Below are 24,068 nucleotides of genomic sequence, written 5' to 3'. Positions count from 1 at the left end.
CAGCTTTGTCAACTCCCTTGTCGGCCTCACCAAAGAGCAGTTAGATTGACCGCGAAACTGAATGCCTCATTTCATTGATCGATCTTTTGTATCATCAATAATGTGGCAAATTATTGCTGTGATGGTGAAGGTTGGATGTGCTGAGGTCGAGAGCCTGGACAGAGGGATCGGAGATCCGGAAGTGCAATTGCCTCTCAAAGGTCTTTGACAAACAAGCAGGAAGTGCAAATGTATTTGCATCGCTATACATTGGGAACCCCAGTGATAGCCAACCTGTATACTTGCGTTGTCCGTCAGTATCACCCAGATGAGTCGTATACCTAGTCTCGACTGTCGTCGACGACCACAGATCCAGGACGCTGGGTGGTGGGATTGCATTCAATAAACACCCCCCTTACACGCGCAATGCCGACATAGGTTAATAACGCTCGTGCCTCAGTCAACCACGATAAAGCAGCACAGCGGGTGCCTTGCGTGAGATATGTTCCAGTACTTGGCTCTGGGGATGGTGTGTTGGTTCTTCGGTGCCCACATATAGTGTCTATTGGTTTACGTGCAGCAAATTCACAAGAACCGCAGCGATGATGCCGTTCGCCTGCCACCCTTCAAGGCGGAATGGAATAGCGGGCTGAATGATCCGTGCTGTAGAATGGGAAAGGAGGAGTGCAAAGGCAACCAATAGGACCATAGCCGTTTATGTTGACAGGATGCCAAGACTCGGTACATCTTCGGGCCGGCCATTGAGATTATTATTTCCTTTGCTTCTCCATTTTCCCCTCCGAAGCTCGGAGACACGCATTTGCTGGCTGCTTCTTCTCAGACAGCACTCTTTCAAGATGCCGGCCCTACTGCAACGTGTACCAGCGCGAGCGAGATGTCCGCTGGACTTGGGCTCTTGCTTCAGAACACGGATATCATATCTTCGTGGCTATGCCACTCTGCAGTCTTCACAACCGCCTTTGCGGCGACGAGCTGCTGTTCCCCCTTACCAGAAAATTCTGAAGACCTTCGAAGATGTCAGAGAGATCCTAGGCCCCCAGAAGCTGACTCTGGCCGAGAAAATCCTGTATTCTCATCTCGACAACCCCTCCGAATCTCTATTGACTGGGACCGACAATGGCAAAAGCATTCGGGGCAAAGCCAACCTCAAGCTCAAGCCCGACCGTGTCGCGATGCAGGATGCGTCTGCACAGATGGCCATCCTTCAATTCATGACATGCAACCTTCCCAGCACCGCCGTACCCGCAAGCATCCATTGCGATCATATGATTGTGGGAGAAAAGGGTGCAGACGTAGATCTTCCTAATTCCATCGAGGGCAACAAGGAGGTGTTTGACTTTTTGGAATCAGCTGCAAAGAGATACGGGATTGAATTCTGGCCTCCTGGGGCAGGCATCATACATCAGTCAGTGTTGGAAAATTATGCTGCTCCTGGCTTGATGATGCTGGGGACGGACAGTCACACACCTAACGCAGGAGGCTTGGGTGCTATTGCAATTGGTGTGGGTGGGGCTGACGCAGTTGACGCTCTTGTTGATGCCCCATGGGAGCTCAAAGCTCCGAAAGTTCTAGGAGTTCGTCTAGAAGGCAAGCTCAGCGGCTGGACTTCGCCAAAGGATGTAATCCTCCATTTAGCCGGCAAGCTAACTGTGCGTGGCGGGACCGGGTCGATCATCGAATACTACGGACCTGGAGTCGACACGCTGAGTTGCACAGGCATGGCCACGATCTGCAACATGGGTGCAGAGGTAGGGGCTACGACGTCGATTTTCCCTTTCTCAGAGAATCATATCCCTTATTTGCAAGCTACGGGACGAGATGCCATTGTCGATGCGGTCAAGGGCATCGCATATGGCTCGGAAAAACACAACTTCCTGCGGGCCGACCAAGGCGCGGAATATGACCAAAGCATCACAATCAATCTAGCTACACTCGAGCCGCATATCAATGGTCCTTTCACGCCGGATCTGTCCACACCTCTCTCAAAGTTCAAAGATGCTGTGAAGACCAACAAGTGGCCTGAAAACTTTTCCGCTGGGTTGATTGGCAGTTGCACGAACAGCTCGTACGAAGACATGACCCGTGCCCAGGACTTAGTCAAACAGGCCCAGGCTGCCGGATTGAAGCCCAAGTCTGATTTCTTCATCACTCCAGGAAGCGAACAGGTACGCGCTACCTTGGAGGAGAGTAAGACGCTCGAAACCTTCACGCAGGCTGGTGGCACCGTCTTGGCGAACGCCTGCGGGCCGTGTATCGGACAATGGAAGAGAACAGACGGTGTCAAGAAAGGCGAAGACAATGCCATCATCTGCTCCTACAACCGCAATTTTCCGGGTAGGAATGATGGCAATCCTCGTACGATGAGTTTCCTTGCTTCGCCAGAAATTGTCACCGCTATTTCATATTCTGGATCGACTTCTTTTAACCCAATCGTCGATGAAATCTCCCTACCCTCTGGTGAGAAGTTCAAGTTCGAGCCTCCGAAGGGCGCACAGCTCCCAGGCTCTGGCTTTGCTATCGGCAATCCTGCATTCTACCCTTCCCCTGCTGAACCAGATCAAAGCGTGGAAGTCGTCGTCGACCCCGAGTCTGATCGACTGGCTATCTTGGAGCCGTTCGAACCATTTCCAGAAGGCGAACTGAAGGGCTTAAAGGTCCTGTACAAGGTCAAGGGTCAGTGCACGACAGATACCATTTCAGCCGCTGGACCATGGCTCAAGTACAAGGGACATCTTCCAAACATTGCTGAAAACACTCTCATTGGTGCAGTGAACGCTGCGACCGGCGAGACCAACGTTGCATATGACAGCGACGGGTCCACCTCGTCTATCCCTGAACTTGCAAAGAAATGGAAGGCCAGGGGACAAAATTGGCTGGTTGTAGCTGAGGACAATTACGGCGAGGGGTCCGCTCGGGAACATGCAGCACTTCAGCCACGGTATCTCGGAGGTCAAATCATTCTGGCAAAGAGCTTCGCACGCATCCACGAAACGAATCTCAAGAAACAGGGAGTAGTGCCGTTGACCTTTGTCAACAAGGAGGACTATGACCGCATCGATGCCTGCGACCACGTCGACACAGAGGGGTTATGGGATGTTCTGAAGAACGATGGCCAAGGCGAAATCAACTTGAGGGTCACGAAGAAGAACGGTGAGACGTTCACAATCCCCGTCAACCATACGCTGAGCAAGGATCAATGTGGCTTCATCCTGGCCGGATCTGCCCTGAACCTGCTTGCGAAACGGCAAAAGCTTGATTGAATGCAACGGCAGCGTTTGTTCTGCGGGCAAAAGAACAATTCTCTTTAGCTGTGTGGAGCCTCGTCGCCGACAAAGAGATGGTCTTGGCGCCATAGACCTCTGTGATTGGCCACATCAGCACCACATAACGAAATTCAGGTTCTTCGCGTTTATCCAATGTGATGTTCAGCGAAATGCCCGTGCCTCTGATCCGCCAAAGATGAGATTGTTGATCCCGTTATGGCGATGCTGAATCCATGTGTTTTGAAACAGCTGGACCGTTTGTTTTGGTCCTGGAACCACGGCAGCAAGTGTTGGCTATCGACGCGTCTATTGCGGCGACGAAGAATCATGTTCTTATATAAGAACAACTCATCTTGGCCGCGATATGGCAGCGATATCTGCCAGACGACAATCTGAAAACCATGCTATCACCTCTTGTCATTGCAGCAATATTCGTCTGGGCGCGGTTGGCGAATGCCTGGGGCACTCTTGGGCACGAGACGATCGCATGGATTGCCCAATCATATGTCTCAGACACCACAAAGGCAGCAGTCCAATCGATCCTAAGCTCAACGCAGTCCGACTATATGGCCAATGTGTCTACATGGGCTGATTCATACCGGTACACCAGCGAGGGTGAATGGTCCGCGCCACTCCATTACATCGATGCGAACGACAACCCTCCAGAGTCATGCTCGGTGGTCTTCAGTCGTGATTGTGGCGACGCTGGATGCTCGGTCTCGGCCATTGTAAATTATACGTCCATCTTGTTGAACGACGAGTCCAAATCTTCGACCCAATTCGACGCCATGCGATTTATCATTCATTTCGTTGGAGATCTGCATCAACCTCTTCACGACGAGGCCATCGATGTCGGAGGGAACACCATCAACGTCACCTACGACAGTGAAAAGACCAATCTGCACCATATTTGGGACACGGAGATTGTGGAGCAGTTGGCAGATGGCCAGGACGCCGAGACGTTCGGGAAGAATCTCTCCGCTGCGATCAAGGCGGGCGACTACGGTTGGGATGCCAGCAGTTGGCTGGATAGTATGAGCTTGAATGATACGCAAACCACGGCCATGAGCTGGGCGAGTGAGGCGAATGGCTATGTGTGCACCGATGTCCTCGCTCCAGGTATTGATGGAGTTGAGCAAGGGGATTTAAGCGGCACCTATTACAAGGCCCACTATGATGTGGCGAGGATTCAGATTGCACGGGCTGGCTATAGGTTGGGCGCCTGGTTGAACTTGATTTACACAGGCCAGGCAAGTGATTGATGTGACTGGCAAGTCTTGGAATAGAACCTGGGAATCTACCACGTCAGCGCCCGGAAAACCGGATTTGATAGAAGTCGCTGGGCCAAAGATAGCGGCCGACCTTCGCAATTCTTACCCAAATACTCAGCCTCGATGCACTTGACGACAAGGCGCTGGTCGCTCTGTCACCTTGCGACCAAGAGGGCACAATGACCGTTCTTTCAAGATCATATGCTCCACTACATACACAAGTTCAAGACAGTCAGCTCTCTTATATCCTGGCGCTATGGCGGTCAAGTACGAGACGCAGATACTCAGTACCACGACCACCAGGAGCCGGTGCACGCCTTAAGACTTGCAATCTTGTCAGTCAGCAGGAGGATCATTACTTCGTTTGACGGTAAGTAGGGCGGCAAGCTTCACACCCGAACGACACCACCTCTGCCACCTCTCGTTTGCATGACCAGGGACTCAAGGGTGATCTTCGGAGGTCGTCGGTTATGGTCTACTGTCAGTCAAAGAGACATTTTTAATCGTCGTGGAGTTTGGTTTGCTGTTTCCCCCTGACGCCGCGCTCAACCTGATCCGTCCAGCATATGCAATATTCGACTGGGCATCCGTGACCGTGGAGTGATGAGAAAAACGACATCACAGGGTACTAGGACCGTTGCGCGAGTGGAGGTGCCCGTGGGCCTCTGCAACACAGCTGGGCGTTGCGGTCATATATCAACATGCAGGGATAGGCCTGGTCGATGGTGAGGCAAACTCCCACCTCATGTCAACCTGCATGGGCTAGTAGTCACAACTCAGCATGAGCCTCCTTGCATTTCTTCTCCTTCAAGATCATCATCAGCAGGGAGCATGACTGCATGGCTCCCGATCCTCCTTCCTCCAACTTTCATCAAGTCGCTTCTCTTCAGTCCGCTGCCTTGGCCCCCCTGGGCAGGTAAAGCAGGTATTGCGATTCTCTCGGGATCGCCGATACCCTCAGAGGATTGTGGTGGATACATGGAAGAAATGAGGAGCCAGGACGCGTCAACATCTGTGCTGTGCTGTGCTAAGTGCGGGCTGGGGGCTGAGATCGGATTGGCCTAGGACACACTTGAGCTGAAAAGCTCGTCAGGCTGAATGCGGGGAGGCCTTTACTCATGGTGGATTCCAATCCGGCAACCCGGCTTGAGGCAGAAGGTGGCTTCGGGTAAAGCGAGGGGGCCATGTTCGCGGGGCTGAGATGCATTGATATAGAAAGAGATGGAGGATTCCATCAGGCGCGACACTTTATTTTTGACGCAGCTCGACCCATTACCGGCGGGGTTGATGCAGATATCTGGTACCTAGCCGAAAAGAGAGTGGACGCGGCCAGAAGGAGCAAGAGGAACAGGTATGGCGATTGGCAGGGTCAGAGCCCAATGCCCTTTGCTCTTCGGGTTAAATTTGCGAGCCCATCTGACGCGTGGAGGTCGATCTTCTGCAGAGTGAGTAAGTGCTCGTAATATCAATACCCGAGAGTGTCTGTAGATCTATATAGATTGGACCGAGTTTTGGCTGCACCCCAGCAACCAGACCAGCAGACGACAACACCATCGACACCATGCTAGAACAGACTCCTTTATACTCTATACCCTGAAACCGCCTTAATTGTCCTCATCCCTCATCCTCGACAGACAGACAGACAGACGACCCGACAAGGCTCTTGAACCTGCCCTGCAGGCCCCTTTTCTCCGCCCCCCCTTTGTGCTTTTGGCTTCCCCTTTCAGTCCCATCCACGGTTTCCCTGCTTCCCGTTTGGGGGCCTTTGGCGGAGAGAGGCAAGAGGCGAGGGCTAAATTTGGGAGGAAGTTGCTGTTCCCATTGCCTATCGCTACGACTCGGCCGCATTGCCTCGTGGCGTCATTGATCTATAGCCGGCCATATTGTAGGCAAGCCCAACACGAGTACGAGGCCCAAATTCGGAAGCCGCTCGTCTTCTCATCAGTCAACTCACTCAACTCACCATCACAGGTCAAACTTCCACCCCCACATCAAAAGCTTTGTACCGAGTACACGCATCCACACACACCTATATACTGTTACCCTTTGCTCCGTACTTGTCGGACACCCTCGTCGCCAACCTCACCATCACCACCACCTCTCCCACTCCCACACCCTCTGTGTGCCGTTGATGTGTCTTTTACTCCGTCGTCGCAGACCACCCGCCGTCCACGATCCACCGTCAGCACTTTACTCGGCCTGACCCTCCGATTCGCATCCAATCCTCTACCTCTCGCCTGCAACACGCACGGGAAGTCCTACAAACGAACTGCGGCGCAGAACCAGCCATCAGAGGACTAGGCACACCCCGTCCGAGTTAGCAACGAACCGAATCCTCGGTTACCACACCCCCCAAACAAACGCCACAATCCTAATCCTGATCCTTCCGGCGTTTGTTTTTTCTCCCTCTCCAACGGCCATGCCGGCCTACACTTCGCAGCCCAGCCGCAATATCCTCATCATCGGCTCGACGGGCGTCATCGGCACATACATCACACGGGCGATTGTCGACGCCCGGGAAAATTTCGACCGGATATGTGTCTTGACCAGTGAGAAGACCCTGGTGGAAAAAGTGCAGGATATCGCTGCGTTGGAGGCATGGGGTGTAGAAATTTTCACCGGGAGGTTGGAGAATGAGTCTGCAGTCAAGAGGGCGTATGAAGGTATGTTACACACGTCTTCCCCCGCCGAAACCGGCAGGCCTGCAGCAGCAGCATGCAGGGCACAGATCCCACCGCGAGCCTCAACTGACGTGCGACGACTCGCTCAACAGGCATTGACACCATTGTCTCCTGCGTCGGCCGTGGGGGCATCGAGAAGCAGATCAACCTGATTACCTGGGCCGACCAGGTGGGCGTGCGTCGCTTCTTCACCTCCGAATATGGCACCGACATCGAATACTGGCCCGAGTCCGTCCACGAGCCGCCTCACCAGCTCAAGCTGAAAGTGCGGGCGCATATGCAGACCATGAAGAGGCTGGAACACACATACCTGGTCACGGGCCCTTACAGCGATCTGTACTTTGGGACCATGAAGGCTCGACCTGAGCTGGGGCAATTTGATGTCAAGGAGAAGAAGGCCATTTTGCTAGGAGATGGCGACGGACCCGTCAGTTTTACGGCCATGGCTGAGTACGTTTCTGCCTCTGTCCACCCTCCCCCTGATTTTGATGTGCTAAATTGTGTCGTGTTGCAGTGTCGGCAAATTCGTCGTCGCAGCACTCATGAATCCCAATGCCTCTCGAAACACAACCCTTATAGTGCACTCGTTTACCGCCACACCGCACGAGATTCTTGCCGAATACGAACGGCAGACAGACAGCAAGTGGGAGAAGTCATACACCTCGCTCGACCGGTTAAAACAAATCGAGAAAGAGGAATACCAGATCTACTCGGCCCTGGCGACGGTGGTCACATTGCGGCGCATATGGACCGAAGGCGGCACCTTATACAAATATTACGACGAAACGATCCTGGGCCAGATTGAAACGGAGACGCTGGAGAGCCAAGTGGCTGCGAACATCCGGAAGCAAGAAGAGGGCGAGGGACATTTCCCGAGTCTAATGCGGAAGCTGAGTCTGTACTAATACGACGGTCAAAGTCGAGATGACGGGGCGGGGACGAGCGAGTTTGCTGGCTGTGCATGCGTCCTTGAGCATTTTGTTGCTATTCATGGCATGTGTATGTGGTTAATGGTGCCCAGGCCACGGCGCCGCGCATTCCTCATGAGGTGCCACTCGTGCTGAGGCAAAGGAGTCAGTCGTTTACAGAGGTTGCCACCAAGGTTTTCAACCCAGGGGGTTCATGCTCTTTTCAGTCCAGTGTTGAGCGGCGATACAAAGTGTGTATACATATACCCAATTCGATGTGCAAATTACAGCTACAGAACAGGGCCTTTGTAATGGTATCTTGTACTTGAAGCCGATAAACGGCCCGTGCCTTTCATATAGCCGAGGCATGAGCAGAGCCTCGAACTCGGAGGCAGCTGATTCGTAGAGAGGGTGTTGAAGGATCGCTTGCAGACCGGCTTATATATATGGGGGGAACAGAGGCGACCATGTCGACCTGCCATTTGTCCATCAATACCTTCCCGATAGGATATGGGATATAAGCCCAGGCTCTACCGGGCCGTGTTTGTCAACGTCGTAGCTGGAGTAGTGGCTGTGGATCAACATGTCGTTGTTAGGGCGCAACCAATGACATTCCCCGAGTTCTTTCAACGTAGATATGAACCTCGCCTATACCCATCCATCCATTCCTTTAACCGTCCCTCTCTTTTTTCCCCTTTGGCTCTCTCTCCTCTTTTAGAACATATTCTTTGTTTGCAGACATAGACGTACAGGACATACATACACAGATTCGATTGGTCTGGCTAGCTCATTACTCGCTAGCATTTTCTTTTGTACGACCTAGACTCGACGGGAAGAACTTGCCGCACGATAAGCGTGGACGATACAGAGAGACAGACAGAAAGAAAGAAAGAGAAAAAGAGAAAAAGTGCGTGGTGTTTGGGAAGACCTGTCCTGATTGAGATATTCTGTCTGGTTTAAAAAGTCTTTCTTATCTTTTCGCCAGGATCAAGAGCCGAGGAAAATAGAACTGAGGGAAGGGATCAACTCAAGGTCTGCAGCCGTGGTGGTCGTTCCAGTTGCTGCTGAAATCTCTACGTCTCTGACCATCATCTACTCTACTCCGTGTGTGTCGGTAATGGTCCGTTGATGCTCGGGGTATCACGACTCTACGGGACAACACAGGCAACCACAGTGCACAACTTATCTTTCTCTTTCTCGAAGAAGCCCTGTCAAGCATCAAGCGCAGTTGCCTCGGGGATTCGATCTGTGTGCAAGACCAGGTCGTCTTACAGTACTTGCTCACTAACGACTCGGAAGACCAGAGTCTCTGCGGTACATACATCCCCCAGTCGGTCGAGTATTTTTACTTGGACCAAGGCAGAAGACAACTCCTCCTTCTCACTCTTCAGTCACCATCCTTCTATCAAACCCCACCAAAGGAAACTTTCCTCACCCCGATCATCAATCTTTAGAACTTTCACCATGGCCACGAACGGGGCGACCACGGCCCTCTTCACACCTGGCCGTCTCCCGCCCGGCAAAGACAAGCACCACATCGTGGTCCTCGAAGGCATCCACGCCACCATGCCCAGCTTCGACTTCCCACACACGATCGACGTGTACCCACGCACGTCGCCGTCAGACGTGGCCGAGCGAATCAAGGACGCCACCATCGTGATCGCGTGCGTGGTGCCAGTGACGCCGAGTGACATGGACCACGCACCACACCTGGGCGTGCTGGCCGTCATGGCCGTGGGCATCCAGTGGGTGGACAAGGCGGACTGTGCGCGCCGCGGCGTCACCGTGACCAAGTGCCCTGGCGGCAACGTCGACGCCGTCACCGAGCACTTTTTGGGCCTGTATTTCGCCGTGCGCCGACGCGTCGTGCAGGTGCACAACGCCACCACCACCACCACCGAGTGGCTCGACAAGGGTACGCTCACGAAGTTCTGGCCCACCGGCCCGCCCCGGGGCTGTGGCCAAGAGACCCTGGGCATCATGGGCTACGGCACGCTGGGCACGCGGATCGAGAAGCTCGCACAGGCTGTGGGGTTTGGCGAGGTGCTGGTGAGTGAGAGGAAGAACGCCCCGACCGTGCGTCCGGGCAGGGTGAGCTTTGACGAGGTCCTCAAGCGTGCCACCGTGGTCTGCGTGTGTCTGCCCAAGGACCACGACACGATTGACCTTATCGGCGAGAAGGAGCTGCGTACGATGCGCAACGACGCCCTGATCATCAACGTCGCGCGCGGCGGCATCGTCAACGAACAAGCTCTCGCCCGCGCGCTGAGGGAAGGCTGTAGCGCTGGTGCCGCGACAGATGCTCTGGAGACGGAGCCTGGGGGCCCTGGCACGAGTCCACTGATCCCGGACATGGCCAAAGGCGAGGGGCCAGTGCCGAACTTGACCATTTGTGAGTAGTTAAGCTCGTCTTACTTGCAAGACCTTCCCTTTCCCTCCTCCTATTTCATCTATGATGGTGACGTTATACTAACTGTCTCCTCTTCATCAGCATCCCACATCGCATGGTTCACCCAGTCCACGATCCAGAACTACCAGCGCCTGCTCAAGGAAGGCATCGAGGGCTGGGTCAACGGTACCTTGCAGGAGTCGGCCGACAAAGTGCACAAGGTCGTCGTGGTGCACAACGGGCGTATATGGAATTGAGTAATTCATTCCACTGCATGTGGGCCCGATTTCGAGTAGTCTCCTCGCGTACCCACGAGGCGAGATCTGACAACGGCGGGAGGGGCTCTCCAGGAGCTACTGTCCTCCTATTCAGAGATCAATATGCTCTACCTCAAGAAACTTGACTGGGCTAGGTGGTGCGGTGCTGTGCTGTATTGACACTTTTCGGGATCCCGCGCTGGAAGAGCACATGCAGTACGTGGAGAGAGCGATGATGATGATGACGACGGCGGCGGCCGTGCATGATCCACATGCTAGATGTTTTTGACCATACGGCTGTGTCGTGCAAGCGCAGAAAAGGGGCATGGACGGGGTGGTGTGCCTTTGGTAGCTAGTATCGTGCTCAGCTCAAAGAGGAGAAGGTATTATCACTACCTATTGCATAGCTTGCGCACAGATTGTGCTTCTCTAGAGTGCATTGAGCCAGAAAGGAAGGACTTCTCGGAGGGGCATGGATCAACAGTAGTTAGTAGTGGCAGTGGCAGCAGCAGCAGCAGCATCAAAGATCCAATGAATCAATCAATCAATCAATCACTACAAGAGAAACACACACCGACCGATCTCATCAAATGGGATTTGTTTGTATCGGAATGAGAAAAGAAACCAGGGAACCGGGAGAAATCAATCAATCAATCAGTCTCCTTATTGGATTCAAGCTAAGCTAAGCTAAGCTACAGCACTGTGCAGAGAGGCACAGCACAGCACAGCACAGCACAGCACAGCAGGCGTGTCTTCTTCGTCGGTCTTCCTTTCGTCCAAGCGTACAATGGCCACGTGGGCTTCGTCCTGAGAGCAGCCCCTTCCAACCAGTCAACTAACTGACTAACCAACTAACCAAGCTAAACATAAAGCCGCCTTCTGGCGAGGCGAAGCGAGGCAGGCACATGACTTGTCCAAACAAAGTTGCTTGTTGTCGGTGGGTTTTCATAGCTGAAACACACAAAACCAAGACCACCAACTGTTTCAATGGTGTTTGTGCGCATACACATGCACAGCCGTAGCCACAGCCAAAAAACAACACCGACGACGACGACAACCAATCCAAGTGCCGTTCACTTCACATCCTGCATCTCGACGTTTCTCGTGACTGCAGGAGCGTTGTCTATCCGCTGCTCTTGCGTGGGTAAAGAATTGGGATTGGGATTGGGATTGGGATCCATATGTCCGTTCACGTTCCTGATCGAGCCTGGAGGGCCAGCAACTCCGCTGCTCTCGAGGTCTTGAAGCCCATTTTGAGGCGGGCCTGGTAGCTGGCCGGGGCCGCGGTACTGTGCTTGCGCGTGGCTCTGAGGCTGGGCCTGCTTACTCGGTGTCGGCACCGGTTCTGTAAAACTCATATTCCTCAACTGCTCTGGGCTGGGGCGAAGATTCTCAACAGGCGGAAGAATGGGCGTCCCGCTCACCATCCGCTTTTCTCCAGTTGGCGGAGCAGGAGAGAGAAGCTGAGTCCCGCTATGACCGGCCGGAGACAATGTTGGGTGGAACGACGCGGATGTGGACGGAGAAGAGGCGGGATTTGAGTTCTGAGGACTGCGGGCTGTGAGCGGTGGCACTGGACCAGGGGTTTGTTGCTTTTTGGGCGAAAGGCCTGAGAGTGGGTAAGTTGGAGCTCGGGAAACGGGTGTCTGGGCAGGCTGGGAATGACGGGAAGCCGGACGAGGAGTATCCTGTAAATGTGCGGGCCCACCATTAGCAGGGCTATAGACGCCATTCGTGAGTTGTTGATGGAATTGGGATGACTTCTGAGGAATGCCCGCCACAGGGCCAACGTCCATGTTTCCCTGAGTGGGCGAGATCGTGGGGCGATTGACCACGGGAGAAGGGAGGCGACCGGTATTCGACATGGTTTGTGTGTTGGAGTTCTGCAGCGGGTGTTTGGGAATGGGCGAAGGCGCTAATGGTCTTTGTCCTGGCGAGTTCTGGTATGGATGTTGAATGTTGTTGTAAATGAATGGATAGTCCCCTTGATCCTGCGGTGGTGATCCTCTAGCCGGACCATGGCTCATTCCCGGGGGATAAGGCTGTATGGGACGATTGGTGTAGTTCTGTTGTTGCCGAGGGCTCGTTGACGAGGGCCCGGGTTGGGCAGGACCAGACACTGGCTGCATTGGGCCAAGACGCTGCTGAGGATGTACGCCATTCATCTGCACAACTTTAAGAGGCCGGGAGGGACTGGCGGAGTGGTTGGATGGTGCATATTGAAGACCACTTGGGATTGCACCTTGACCAGGCGACCGAGCAGCAGACTGCGGAGAGGTCTCAACCGCGACGGGCTTGGACGCAGGACGAACAGGGCTTGGTGGGATTGGCGACGATGATGTGCCCACGCGAAACTTGAGGGAAATCTTGGGTTTCTTCGCATCTTCTTCTTTCCGTCTGCAATCTTTACAGACGAAGTGGAAGTCCTTCTTTTCCGCGGCGGATTTGGAGATGCCCAGGCATTTGCTATGTTGCCAGACGTTACATCTCTCGCACGAAATACTGTGAGATCCGTCGTCCTGGATAGGAATTAGTTTTCACCAGGAACAACTGGGTGGTAAGTGACTTACGAAATTCTTGCCGTATTTTCCGCAGCCAGAGCAGTCAAAGGTCCAGTCCTCGTCAGCATCGAGTTCCTCTAGCTCCTTCTTATTGCGCTCCATTCGTTGCTTGAGGGCTCGGTCGGACCCTCTCGCTTCGCCTTCCTCGATACGCTTCTGTTCGAGCTCATCCCGGGCGAGTTCCTCTTCTTTGAGCAGTCGCTTGAGCTCGCGATCCTTGATTCGTTGCTCTCGGGTCATCATGCGGTATTGTCTTTCGTGCTCCATCTTCTCTTGTCTTTCCTGCTCACGACGGGCGGCGGCCAGGTCAGCTTGTCTCTTCTTTTCGGCCTCAGCTTGTTCGGCCTCCTTCTTTTCCCGTTCATGCTTGTCCGCTAACCGACTCGACCGCTTAGCGCCAACCATCCTCTCCATCAACATCAGTTCCCTCTCACGACGCTCTATTTTACGACGTTGTCTCTCTTCGGCGGCTTCAATGACAGGGATGACTTCCTCCATCAAGCGTTCCCGCAGAGCTTTTTCGTTAGGATCTTTCGATTTCTTTAACGATTCGCAAAGTTCCTGGTAATCGGCGAGGGTGATGCAGAGGCACTCCCACTTGAAACCACCGAAGGTGTCGATCTCCCAAGAGTCCAGCTTGTTCTCCTCTTCGGCAATTTCTGTTCCCTCGTTCTCCTCAGAATCACTTGCGGCGGCGGCGGCGGATTCGGCCTCTAGCTTTCTCCGCTTGCTCTCGCGTCTTCTGGCAGCGATGGCTTTCTTGGAGTTTGACTTGGGTTTGGCCTTTGGGGCTTGTGGCAATGGAGGTTCAGTTCTTCGATAGAAGCGGTTGTCGTCAAGGAGGTAGTATTGGCGGTCATGGCGGTCATAGCCAAACTCTTCAATGCGCTGTTGGGCAAGATGTGAGAATTGCTGTGGTGCACGTGCCTTGCCAGGGAAACGGAAACTCACCCATTCAATCTGATCAATCTCGCGCGGATGTTCCGTCATCTTTTCTCGTAACCGGTCAGGATTCCAGAACGTCCATATTGTGAGCTGGTGCAGAACTCTAATCTTTGTGCAGATATCAAAGTCTCGAAAGCGCTTGGGCTCTTCCGCATCACCATAGGGATTCAGTTGAGGAGCTTTGGCCAGGTACTGTCGGCGAGTGTATTCATCCCAGATGTCGTAACTGTGTCCGAGTTAGTGATATGTAGAGTGCAACAGGACTTGCAGCGACAAACTTTAAACCCCTATGAGATGAGATCCATTTGAGCAGGCTGAGGCCGATTTCCTCCAACTTTTCCGAGTAACCGGGTTTTAGACACTCGCTCTCAAAATCCTGCATAGTGATAATCAGCCATCCCGTGCATCACAAACACTCCGCCGCGACCATGTATCAATCGGTCCATACGGGCAAGTAGGAAGTAGGGCATACCTCGATGTCAAAGTCTTCGTCGATTTTGAGGGCCTTGCCAAAGAAGAAGATGAACTGCATGACGGAGGCAAACTCCCACATATTCCGTATCCTCTGGAGAAGAGACGGTTCGTGTTTCTTCTCTTCAAGTTCTGAGACCTCCATCTCGTCCCTGGTGCGTTTTCGCGGCATTGTGGAAGGGGCTGCGCGCCAGACGGAACGGAGAGGTGTAGGGAGACCAGGAGGAAGTTTTCAGGCGGGTGTACAGCTTTCTGCTCCCATCTAGGAGAGCGCTGGAGTTTATCGACGCGCCGGACGGGGTGGTGGTTGAGTGTTGTTGGCCAGAGGCGATGCGACTGATCAGGTTTCTTTTTTGGACTGGGGGAACGCGGGAATGCCAGTGAAGGCGAGGCGCGCGACTTTCATGAGGCGCCGCATGAGGCACTGCGGCGAAAGGCCAAGAGCGGCCGGAAGATCTATTATTCCGTTGCCGAAGTAAAATATGACGACCCTTGTTTTCCGGCGGGGCGAGCAGGGACAAACACCAATCTGGGGGTTGAAGAAGCCCGATGTTATTGTCGCTGACCTTGATACCGAAACGCTCATTACATTTTGCTTTGGCAGGTCCACCGATAACCCATTGGCATTCTTTACGTGCGGTCGAAAATGCGATGCGTATTGCCGGGCTAAAAGATATGTGGTAACCTCCATCGGATATCAGAATCATCACCACGAAAACAATGGCGTCTGCTATAGCTGGCCAGCAACAGCCGTCACATGAGGACCTTCCAGAGTCAGTCTTCAAGAAGAGTTACAACTTTCCGCCCTTCTTCAGTCCTCAGCCCAGCTCTCTGACCCGACAAGCCCAACTGAAAAAATGGTCTGAGTTCGTCCAGCGCTATTGTCGACATTACCGTCTCTTCCAACTCTCGGTCATTGACACCCTCCAGAGCCCGCTGTTCTACAACTCAAGGCTCAAAAAGGGCCTCAGTCTGAAAGATGCCAAGGCCGTGATAGACCACATGGCTAGCAAGGACGGTGACGAGAGAGCCGAATGGCGCGGCCCGGAAAAGTCTGTGGCCTGGATTTGGTGGCGGACACCCGAAGAGTGGGCGGCCTTGATCGTGAACTGGGTGGAAGAAACCGGTCAGAAGGGAACGGTGCTGACGCTCTATGAACTGGTCCAGGGTGAAACCACGGAGAAGCAGGAGTTCTACGGACTGGATATGGAAGTGCTGCAAAAGAGTCTCAACACGCTGGTCAAGAAAGGAAAGGCGCAGGTATTTGGAACAGAGGATCAACAAGGTGTCAAATTCTTCTGAATGGTGTTCGACCAGCAACGGCAATCCCTGCCGGCTATGCCTTCCAAGCGACAGCCAGCGACGCGGTTCATCAGCCTACATTATCATATCTCAGCATCCTACAACTCGTATGGCTTCGTGGGCCGTATCTCCTGGCACATTGCAACTTCCAACAGCCAGTCTGACGCCACGATTTTCGGTACTTTCCGACTCTCCTCCGCCATCTTTCTAAAGCGGGACCACAGACCCTGATTTTCCCTGCTGATGTCACTAATCAGATATACATTGTGGTTGGCGTCGGCATCTGTGGGCCCCTCGCTGTCTGCCCGCCCGGATGGAACTATCGTTCCCTTGCGGTTCTTCCACAACATACATCGCCCACCGTTGGCCACGACAATGGCTTTGAATGTATCAAAGCCCCCACGGATATTTTCCATGCAGTAGATACATCGGCCTCGAAGAAGTTGGTTCGCGTTCTGTTTCGCCCGCTGTCGAGTCTTGGCGAGAGATAGATGGAATCTCTTCTCATTTTCTTTGTCGCACAGCTTGTACTTCTCCGGATCGAGCATCTTGTCCTCCACAAGACAAGCATCAATAAAGTTCGTCGAGATAACCAAGGGCGCGTAGGCAAGAGCAGTCACGAATTTCTGTGTCCGGACAATGTTGGGAGCTGCAACGTGTGTCGCTTTGCTGGCGTCGGTAGTAACAAGAATTCCGAGATTGCGAAGTTGTTTCTAAAACGAAGTCAATTGGACGTACATGGACGTAGATACAGAATACACTGACCTTGTCACGGTCTTCCCCTTTGGCGTTATTCACCCACTTTTGGTACCCCGAAACCACAAGACGAATCGTTGGTGCATGTTCATATTTGACCTTTTTCGCATCGCCATCATTTGACGTGCCGACATCGTCCATTTCATCCTTCGATCTTTTCTGGCCTAGTTGAACACGATCGGGATCTGATTTGCGTCGCCCACCGTAGATCACGCCGCCTCTTCGTTTGCTCTCTTTGTTGAAGAGGAGCATATCCTCGGCCTGTACTTGCAATCGAGACACTGCAACTTCCTTGGACTTGCGACTATGGGGTGTTGATGGGGTTGTGTTCTCCTTTCCTGGTGAAGTGAACCTGGGAGTCACCGGGGTCTGCAATTTCTTCATTGGGCTACTCGGGCCAGCTTTGGCGGTCTGCTCGCTCTTGGCCCTTCCCACGGACGATGGTTGTTTGGCACCAACTGTCCTTTTATCTGCTTGAGGCGTTGTCCTATGATCGGTGTCAACATCAGGGAAGAAATTTTGTTCAAGGACATTGCGGTCCAACTGAGTACAGCCGACAACGTCACTCAGGTTTGTGCGCGGGGGAAAGTGGGTGTATCTCCTGTCAGTTATGCTTTGCATCTTCCACCGCGCATAGCTTTCTTCCAACCAAAGGTGGTTGACAATATGGACTCCCCATTCTTTTGCAGCCGCGCACTTCTCGCTCTGGTCGTGGGCGGTGATGAGATGCGTGTTGTCCTGCTTGAGGGTCTTGGTGCATCTGGCACCAGTCGCAATGATCAGGTTCTCGAGATAGTTTCTCGCTTCACCACTATAGTTGGAGAGACTGATGATGAGGCCGGGAAACCCTGGAAGCCCATCCTTTGCCACTGGATAGTGTAACATGCGTCGCGTTGGCGATGTCCACTCGTCGGTTTGTATTAAGAAATAGAGCCAAGACAAATTTCCGACATCCTTCCCTGCTCTCGAAGCTGTTTTGTAATCCGCCCCATCCCGATACTTGCAGATGTACATATCGGCTTTGGTCAACGACTTTGTGACTGTCCCCCCACCAGCAGTTATGAGACCCTCCAGCGTCTCACGCAGATATTTTCCGATGCCCAAGTCATCTGCCAGCATGACGGCCTTCTTTCGGAAAACGTTCTGCAGCTTCCGGGGTGGATTGGGATCCTGTTTTAATTGTACCGGGTCGGGATGTGCCGCGCCGCCCAGTTGCTGCTTCCGCTTTGCGGTAGGAATCCTGCCAGCGTCAGGTTCCAGGAGCTCGGGATGCGGAAACTGATATGGATGTTCATCAATTTTTCTCCCCAGTTTCAGACAATCGTCCACCCAATGGGGCAGGACCACTTTGACCACAAGCTTCCTCTTTGCGGCAATGGCGACCGATTCCGAGTCCATAGACAGCGCGATGATATGGGTTATTTGGTTTGTGAGCTTCGTCGAGAACAAGCCTCCCATGGCCAATATTCCTCCTGCGATCGCCTCGGCATCACCCTGCGGTAAATCGCCTACACATGCGACCACATCGGACATGAAGTAGCGAGGATCTGGGCTATATTGGCGGGGATTGAGAAGTCGATCCTTTGCGAGTGAATGCTCAACCCACGTGGGCTTGACGACGGGGATCAGAGCATTGAAGCAGGCGTTGTAGTCGGGGAAGTCGGAGATGGCCGAGATAACATGGGTGATGCCTCGAAGGTCCAGCCGATCTTCTGGATATCTGTCTATCACAACCTTGCCACCGTGCAGTCGCAGCTCGGCCGCTTTCTGCCTTGGTTAGCGGGCGTTGCCAGCCTGTGCTCGCTGGATCGCGGTGGGGTACATACAGTCTCAGCTTCTTCCTCTGTCAAGCCGGCAGAGCGAACAATCGCAAAGCTGCACTGCAGGAACAGTTCCCGCCTGTTGTCGCCCTCCGCAGCCTGATTGTCGTCCATGCCTGTGTTCGTGATAGAAGTGGTGGTTGCACCAAGTACTTTGCAAAAGATGACAGCACAGGAGTGAAGGAAATGTTCATGTGATAGGGATTCTTCACATCATTGCTGAGGGAGAGTGGGAGGACGTGCGCCCAATTGTGGCCTGTGTCACTGTTCGACGGCGCGGCGCACTTTTGATGTGGTTCCTGAGACGCGTTTCGTTTTTGTCAGACGAAAATAAATCATTCCCCATCACGTGCACGTCAGAACTGTCCCGCAGGTTCGCCGCTTTTGTTCTTGGTCCCACGTAGAAGTCGACAATGCTGTACATACAACGCCACATCTTGAACTCCTAAGCAGATAACTTCCTTACGGACGAGAGCCTAGAGCCTAGAGCCTGCCAAACAGATCTGGCATCAGTCATCTATGCATATATTATGCGAAGCCGTACCGAGTAGATTTTGTGGGTGCCGATTCCGACACGCACGCGGCAGGAACCTCGGCAATTCCCCAAGGTGCGTTTTTGAGCCCCAGTGTCGCGGCACAAGGAAGCTGTTTTCTTCACAAGTTTAACGGCACGGCATACCACTGTAACCGTGTCCGAAAGAACTTCCATGCCAATGGCTAGGTGTCTCTTTTTCTTCTTGTTGTTGTCATAGTATCACCGTTGAGATTCTGAAAGAACAACCCCATCTCCACCCTCAAAATGTCATCCTTCCATATCGTCGAGCACAAGATTCCCTGTCAACATATCCGAGAGTATCCCCGTGCTACAGCTGGCGCACAGGAGGATGTGCTACACCTGGCGGTGAAACAGTATATACCGAAAGACAATCCCAATCCACAGCCCGGAGATGTCACGATCATAGGAGCACATGCCAATGGTTTCCCGAAAGAGCTTTACGAGCCTTTGTGGGATGATATACACGCTCGGTCAAAAAAACATGGCTTTCGCATAAGGAGTATATGGATTGCCGATGTTGCCCAGCAGGGACACAGCAGCGTACTGAATGAACAACTGCTTGGGAATGATCCGGGCTGGAACGACCACCCCAGAGATCTGCTACACCTGATCAACCTCAAACGAGACGAGATGCCGCGACCTATCATAGGCATTGGCCATTCGATGGGGGGGAACCACTTGTGAGTCTCCTTTTCCGGTTTCTCAGGTGCAACGTGGGCTGACATTTTTCCCGCAGAGTCAATGTCGCATACATTCATCCCCGTCTTCTCACCACTTTAGTCCTTATCGACCCTGTCATACAGATCTACTCCTCGGTCGCACCACACGTAGGGCCCAGCCCCGCCCGTCTATCTACGTTCCGCCGCGACGTGTGGCCGTCGCGTCAAGAGGCAGCCAAGTCATTTAAGAAGAGCAAATTCTATCAAGCATGGGATCCGCGTGTGCTCGATCGGTGGGTGCAATACGGCCTGCGGGACATGCCCACGCTCCTACATCCGGACGACTCGAAGAACAAGGACGGGTCGCCCAAGGTGACGTTGACAACTCCAGTCCCACAGGAAGTATTCACCTTCCTCCGCCCGAACTATGAGGGATACGGATACAACGGCCGCCCGGTGAATCGCAAAACGCACCCGGACGTGACCCCGGGATTGCCCTCGATTTACCCCTTCTATCGCTCCGAAGGACCCAAGACCTTCTTCCGCCTCGAAGAACTCCGGCCGTCGGTGCTCTACATCTTCGGTGGACAGTCCGAGGTCGGCACGCCGGACGCCTGCAAGGCGAAAATGGACATTACGGGTGTCGGCCCTGGTGGTAGCGGCGGAGCACCGGAGGGGAGGGTGCGGAGTGTGCTCTTCGAGGACCTTGGCCATCTCATCGCCATGGAGGCGGTGGACCGGACGGCGGACTCGTCCTGCGAGTGGATCGGGAGTGAGATGAAGATCTGGCGTGAGGACGAGGAGGAGCACAACCGCACCTGGGGTCAGAAGAGCCTTGTCGAGAAACAGAGCCTCGACGAGCAGTGGAAGACGATGATCGGTGGGCCCCTCGAGAGGAAACCGAAGGGTCCAAAGCTATGAGCACGTTACAACGCATCATGCCTCGAGCACACGGGTGAAATGTCGCTGCACGTCGTACCGGGGACGGCGAGCTACACAGCGTTATACTGTCTGGAAGACAGTCCGGGCTGTTTCTTTCATGGACCTCACGCGAGAGAAGCCATGTGGTTACCGTGGGAGATCTATGTCTATGCATGACATTTGAGTTGACGGAAGGATAAACTCGGGCTACGACACATCATCCGCCTCGTCGAACCACCAAAGGGTTGGGATATTAAATACTTACACACCAGGTCTAGAATCCATATGTGGTATACTATATACTACCTTGGAATATAGAGAGAAGGAACGTCACGACTTATGCAACTACGCTGGCTGACATGGCCTCCGTTCTCAATACTCAGCAGCGGGAATAGTAGATCTCTCTATTGTGCGTATATAAATACGTGCAGAGAACAGGATCACATGCCGAGACAGTTCAGAGTAGTCAATCATCGTACGGGCATCGCAGCTCCGTCCACGAAGGCCTTGCTTAGATGCTCATCCTGCGCCTGGCCCACGGTCTTCTCGATCCAGAGGCACTGTCTTCACCGCATCTGCCTGTCGCCCCCATGGCTCCCCATGGAGAAGACACCGCCTCGTCATCCATGCTGCTCGACAGCAATGGCTCCATCTCTTCTTGCACCAGGGGATGCACGCCGTCATATCGGCCCTCGGGCATACGGCCTCTTCGATAGCCCAGGCCCTCGGTCTCTTCGATGATGTCGAGGTGCCTGATCCTGTCGTCGTCGTTGGCGCCGCCGGTCGCTCCACCAAATCCGTTGATCCGGTCGTTCGGGTCCCGGACGCCGTAGATGACTCTCATATTGCCCAGACGCTCGGCGATCTCGTCCCCGGTCAACAGGCAGCCCGTGTCGCCCAGCTTGTCCACGATGGGCCGCAGCAGGCGCGCCATGCCCAGGTGGCTCGTGTCCTTGATGATGGCCTTGTGGGCTAGCAGGATCACCGCCAGCAGGATCAGGCCCTGACCCACGGGAATCGCGCCCAGGATGGCGCCGGCGTACCGCCACTGCACGTCGAGGACCTGGGCTGGGCCCGGGCTGTAGCCCGTGACGTTCAAGCGCGGGCCGTCGGTGTCGAGGGCCGAGATGGCCCCTGCGGTGAACTTCATGACCAGCGTCGCCATGTCGTCCTCGGTGACGTTTCCCGGCGCACTCCACTGGCTGGAGGCTGGGTACTGCACCATCTGCAGGTCAGCCTGCGAGAGGGCCGACGAGCTGTTGTCACGGGCCGCCAACAACGTGCCGGACCAGCCGATGGCCCCGGCCAGGATCTGGGCCTGCAAGTCGGGGATTTGATACTGGCTGGGATTGATGTACAGGTCGACGTTGTCCACGTGGGAGACGTGGGAGAGGCACCTCCAGAAGCGCGGTTCCGGGACGCTGTCGGTCAGATTGTCCGCGGTCTGCAGGGCGTAGATCTCGATGCACCGTGGGCCGCAGTCGCTTGTCGCGTTCGACATCCAGGTCGTCGCGCCGGTGGCCACGTCGGGGATCCACCAGGTGTTCTCCTGCCCGTCGGCGTCGACCCACGTCACGTCGAATGCGATGGAGGCGTTGTCCGTCTGGAAGCCGGCGTAGCCTCCGTACGTGACCGGGAACGACTGGCACGTCGCAGTGGTGTTGACCGTGCGTTCAGTGACCACCGAGAGTGACACGGTCAGCGGAGAGCGGTCGACGAAGCGATACCACCACAGGCTTCCGTCGGTGTAGATTGCCTGCAGGTGGCCGATTGGTTGGCCAAACGAAATCTCAAAGACCTCAAAGTCCTGGCCGGTGACACCCCATTCATTTGCGGCAGCTGTCTCTGCGAGGATGGACTCCCCATTTGTCTGATTCTTGTCGAATACAAACGTACTTTGAGCATTCCCGATGTACGAGACATCCGCTATACTGACCTCTCCAACGGCCAGGTGAACCGTGTCCGAACTTACGTCGACGGAATAGGTCAACCCGAGCAAGGCGGTGAAAATCTGCACGGCGATATTGATCGCCAACCACACCACGGCGAGAACCTGGGTCTTATTCGGCAGTCGCGTCCCGCGCGTCCGTCCGGCCCAGATCAGACGGAATACGGTGGACTGGCTATCACAGTTCATGACCAGCTCAAAATCCTGGAGGGTGCGGTACCCTGAGGCCAAGAAGCGCCAGCGCATCATCAGTGCGTAGCCACTCAGTGACGACGCAAGGTTGAGGCCCAGGCACAAAGACAGGCCGGTCATCAAGGCGTTGAAGACTTGTTTCCGTGTGCTGCTCAGGCCGTCGGCGACGGTGGAAAAGCCGTACAGGCAGCCGCCCATTGCGGCGCAGAGAATGGCAGTGATGAGCCATTGGAAACTGCTGTTCAGAAACAGTCTCCGCCGCTGCCGTCGATAGTCGAAATAGCGAACCGTGCTCGAAGGGGGCTCGTTTGCGCCATATTTCTCGGGCAGTGTATGCTCCCACGGCGCTGCGACCGCCGGGATGCTGAAATGAGAAACAGCAAAGTCACGGACGGACGAGGCAACCTTGTATAGTGAACTACCCGTTCTCTGACGTCCTATAACCGCCTCAGCCTCGTTGATTCATATCTAGCCCCGGTCCGTCGTACTTACTGCGAGGTCGACTTCCGTCAAGAACGCCGTATTGAATATCACCAGTCGATTTGCTTGAAAGTTGCCTCCCGTTGACTCTGCCCCGCTGCTTGTTCGAATCTCTATCCACCCCGTCGTCGCTGGGCGAGCTTCCTGCCAGACGACTGAATGCGGAATCTGGGATGATGTTGGAAAATTGCAGGGGCTCTTCGGAGATCGGACTGGCGGTCAACTGAGAGCCCCCAAAGGGGTTGAACTTGGAGTATCGAGAACCAGGCATGCTGGTATTTTTTTCAGCAATTCAAGGGACGATCAATCCTACATCCCGCTTGGCAATGAGTTACTTGTGGGCGGAAGGAGTTTGTCGGTGGTGCAAATCCTCAATGAGTAAGTGTAAATATCCGAAGATCGGTAGAGGCTCATGAAGAGGAAGAGGGTGGGAATTACTTGGACCCAAAGGAAGGGAAAACAACGGGGCAAAGCGTTATTAGAAGGAAATAAGCCGCAAGACGACCCCACTGGCGATTCTCTTGCTCTTGATGTGACGAGCCAAAGATCTGGCGCGTGTATCCATGACTTGGGGGCTGAATCCAGAACCTGGGGAGTCAGGGAGCGTTGCACAGGTTATCCATATGCCTGGGTCAAAGAAGGATCGCACCATGTTTAAGATGGAACTTCGTGTGAGCGTAAGCGTCAA

General features: G+C 54.1%; 9 protein-coding genes across 9 annotated transcripts; 6 read left to right on the top strand and 3 right to left on the bottom strand.

Moving 5' to 3' along the window:
• Positions 1 to 836: 836 nt before the first annotated feature.
• AYL99_05891 (aconitate hydratase, mitochondrial) lies at positions 837 to 3,260 on the top strand (the record flags this gene model as incomplete). The annotated part of the gene is made up of 1 exon (XM_018837403.1): positions 837 to 3,260. One exon carries the CDS (start codon positions 837 to 839, stop codon positions 3,258 to 3,260), a length of 2,424 nt encoding a protein of 807 aa, XP_018694256.1.
• Positions 3,261 to 3,664: 404 nt separating this feature from the next.
• On the top strand, positions 3,665 to 4,525 carry AYL99_05890 (hypothetical protein; the record flags this gene model as incomplete). The annotated part of the gene is made up of 1 exon (XM_018837402.1): positions 3,665 to 4,525. One exon carries the CDS (start codon positions 3,665 to 3,667, stop codon positions 4,523 to 4,525), a length of 861 nt encoding a protein of 286 aa, XP_018694255.1.
• Positions 4,526 to 6,953: 2,428 nt separating this feature from the next.
• AYL99_05889 (hypothetical protein) lies at positions 6,954 to 8,120 on the top strand (the record flags this gene model as incomplete). Its single annotated transcript, XM_018837401.1, has 3 exons — positions 6,954 to 7,197; positions 7,308 to 7,665; positions 7,730 to 8,120. The coding sequence occupies 3 exons, from the start codon at positions 6,954 to 6,956 to the stop codon at positions 8,118 to 8,120; spliced, it is 993 nt and encodes a 330-aa protein (XP_018694254.1).
• Positions 8,121 to 9,587: 1,467 nt separating this feature from the next.
• Positions 9,588 to 10,769, top strand: AYL99_05888 (hypothetical protein; the record flags this gene model as incomplete). The annotated part of the gene is made up of 2 exons (XM_018837400.1): positions 9,588 to 10,515; positions 10,615 to 10,769. 2 exons carry the CDS (start codon positions 9,588 to 9,590, stop codon positions 10,767 to 10,769), a joined length of 1,083 nt encoding a protein of 360 aa, XP_018694253.1.
• Positions 10,770 to 11,842: 1,073 nt separating this feature from the next.
• Positions 11,843 to 14,918, bottom strand: AYL99_05887 (hypothetical protein; the record flags this gene model as incomplete). The annotated part of the gene is made up of 5 exons (XM_018837399.1): positions 11,843 to 13,288; positions 13,340 to 14,218; positions 14,282 to 14,501; positions 14,554 to 14,651; positions 14,748 to 14,918. The coding sequence occupies 5 exons, from the start codon at positions 14,916 to 14,918 to the stop codon at positions 11,843 to 11,845; spliced, it is 2,814 nt and encodes a 937-aa protein (XP_018694252.1).
• A 548-nt stretch (positions 14,919 to 15,466) lies between these two features.
• AYL99_05886 (hypothetical protein) lies at positions 15,467 to 16,048 on the top strand (the record flags this gene model as incomplete). Its single annotated transcript, XM_018837398.1, has 1 exon — positions 15,467 to 16,048. The coding sequence occupies one exon, from the start codon at positions 15,467 to 15,469 to the stop codon at positions 16,046 to 16,048; it is 582 nt and encodes a 193-aa protein (XP_018694251.1).
• A 98-nt stretch (positions 16,049 to 16,146) lies between these two features.
• Positions 16,147 to 18,738, bottom strand: AYL99_05885 (hypothetical protein; the record flags this gene model as incomplete). The annotated part of the gene is made up of 3 exons (XM_018837397.1): positions 16,147 to 16,761; positions 16,814 to 18,571; positions 18,631 to 18,738. 3 exons carry the CDS (start codon positions 18,736 to 18,738, stop codon positions 16,147 to 16,149), a joined length of 2,481 nt encoding a protein of 826 aa, XP_018694250.1.
• A 685-nt stretch (positions 18,739 to 19,423) lies between these two features.
• On the top strand, positions 19,424 to 20,760 carry AYL99_05884 (hypothetical protein; the record flags this gene model as incomplete). Its single annotated transcript, XM_018837396.1, has 2 exons — positions 19,424 to 19,860; positions 19,917 to 20,760. The coding sequence occupies 2 exons, from the start codon at positions 19,424 to 19,426 to the stop codon at positions 20,758 to 20,760; spliced, it is 1,281 nt and encodes a 426-aa protein (XP_018694249.1).
• A 511-nt stretch (positions 20,761 to 21,271) lies between these two features.
• AYL99_05883 (hypothetical protein) lies at positions 21,272 to 23,651 on the bottom strand (the record flags this gene model as incomplete). The annotated part of the gene is made up of 2 exons (XM_018837395.1): positions 21,272 to 23,337; positions 23,393 to 23,651. 2 exons carry the CDS (start codon positions 23,649 to 23,651, stop codon positions 21,272 to 21,274), a joined length of 2,325 nt encoding a protein of 774 aa, XP_018694248.1.
• Positions 23,652 to 24,068: the final 417 nt, after the last annotated feature.

This window comes from Fonsecaea erecta, assembly GCF_001651985.1.
Source record: "Fonsecaea erecta strain CBS 125763 chromosome Unknown Scaff4, whole genome shotgun sequence".
Taxonomy (NCBI): Eukaryota; Fungi; Ascomycota; class Eurotiomycetes; order Chaetothyriales; family Herpotrichiellaceae; genus Fonsecaea; species Fonsecaea erecta.
This window is presented reverse-complemented; position numbering and strand designations above follow the sequence as displayed.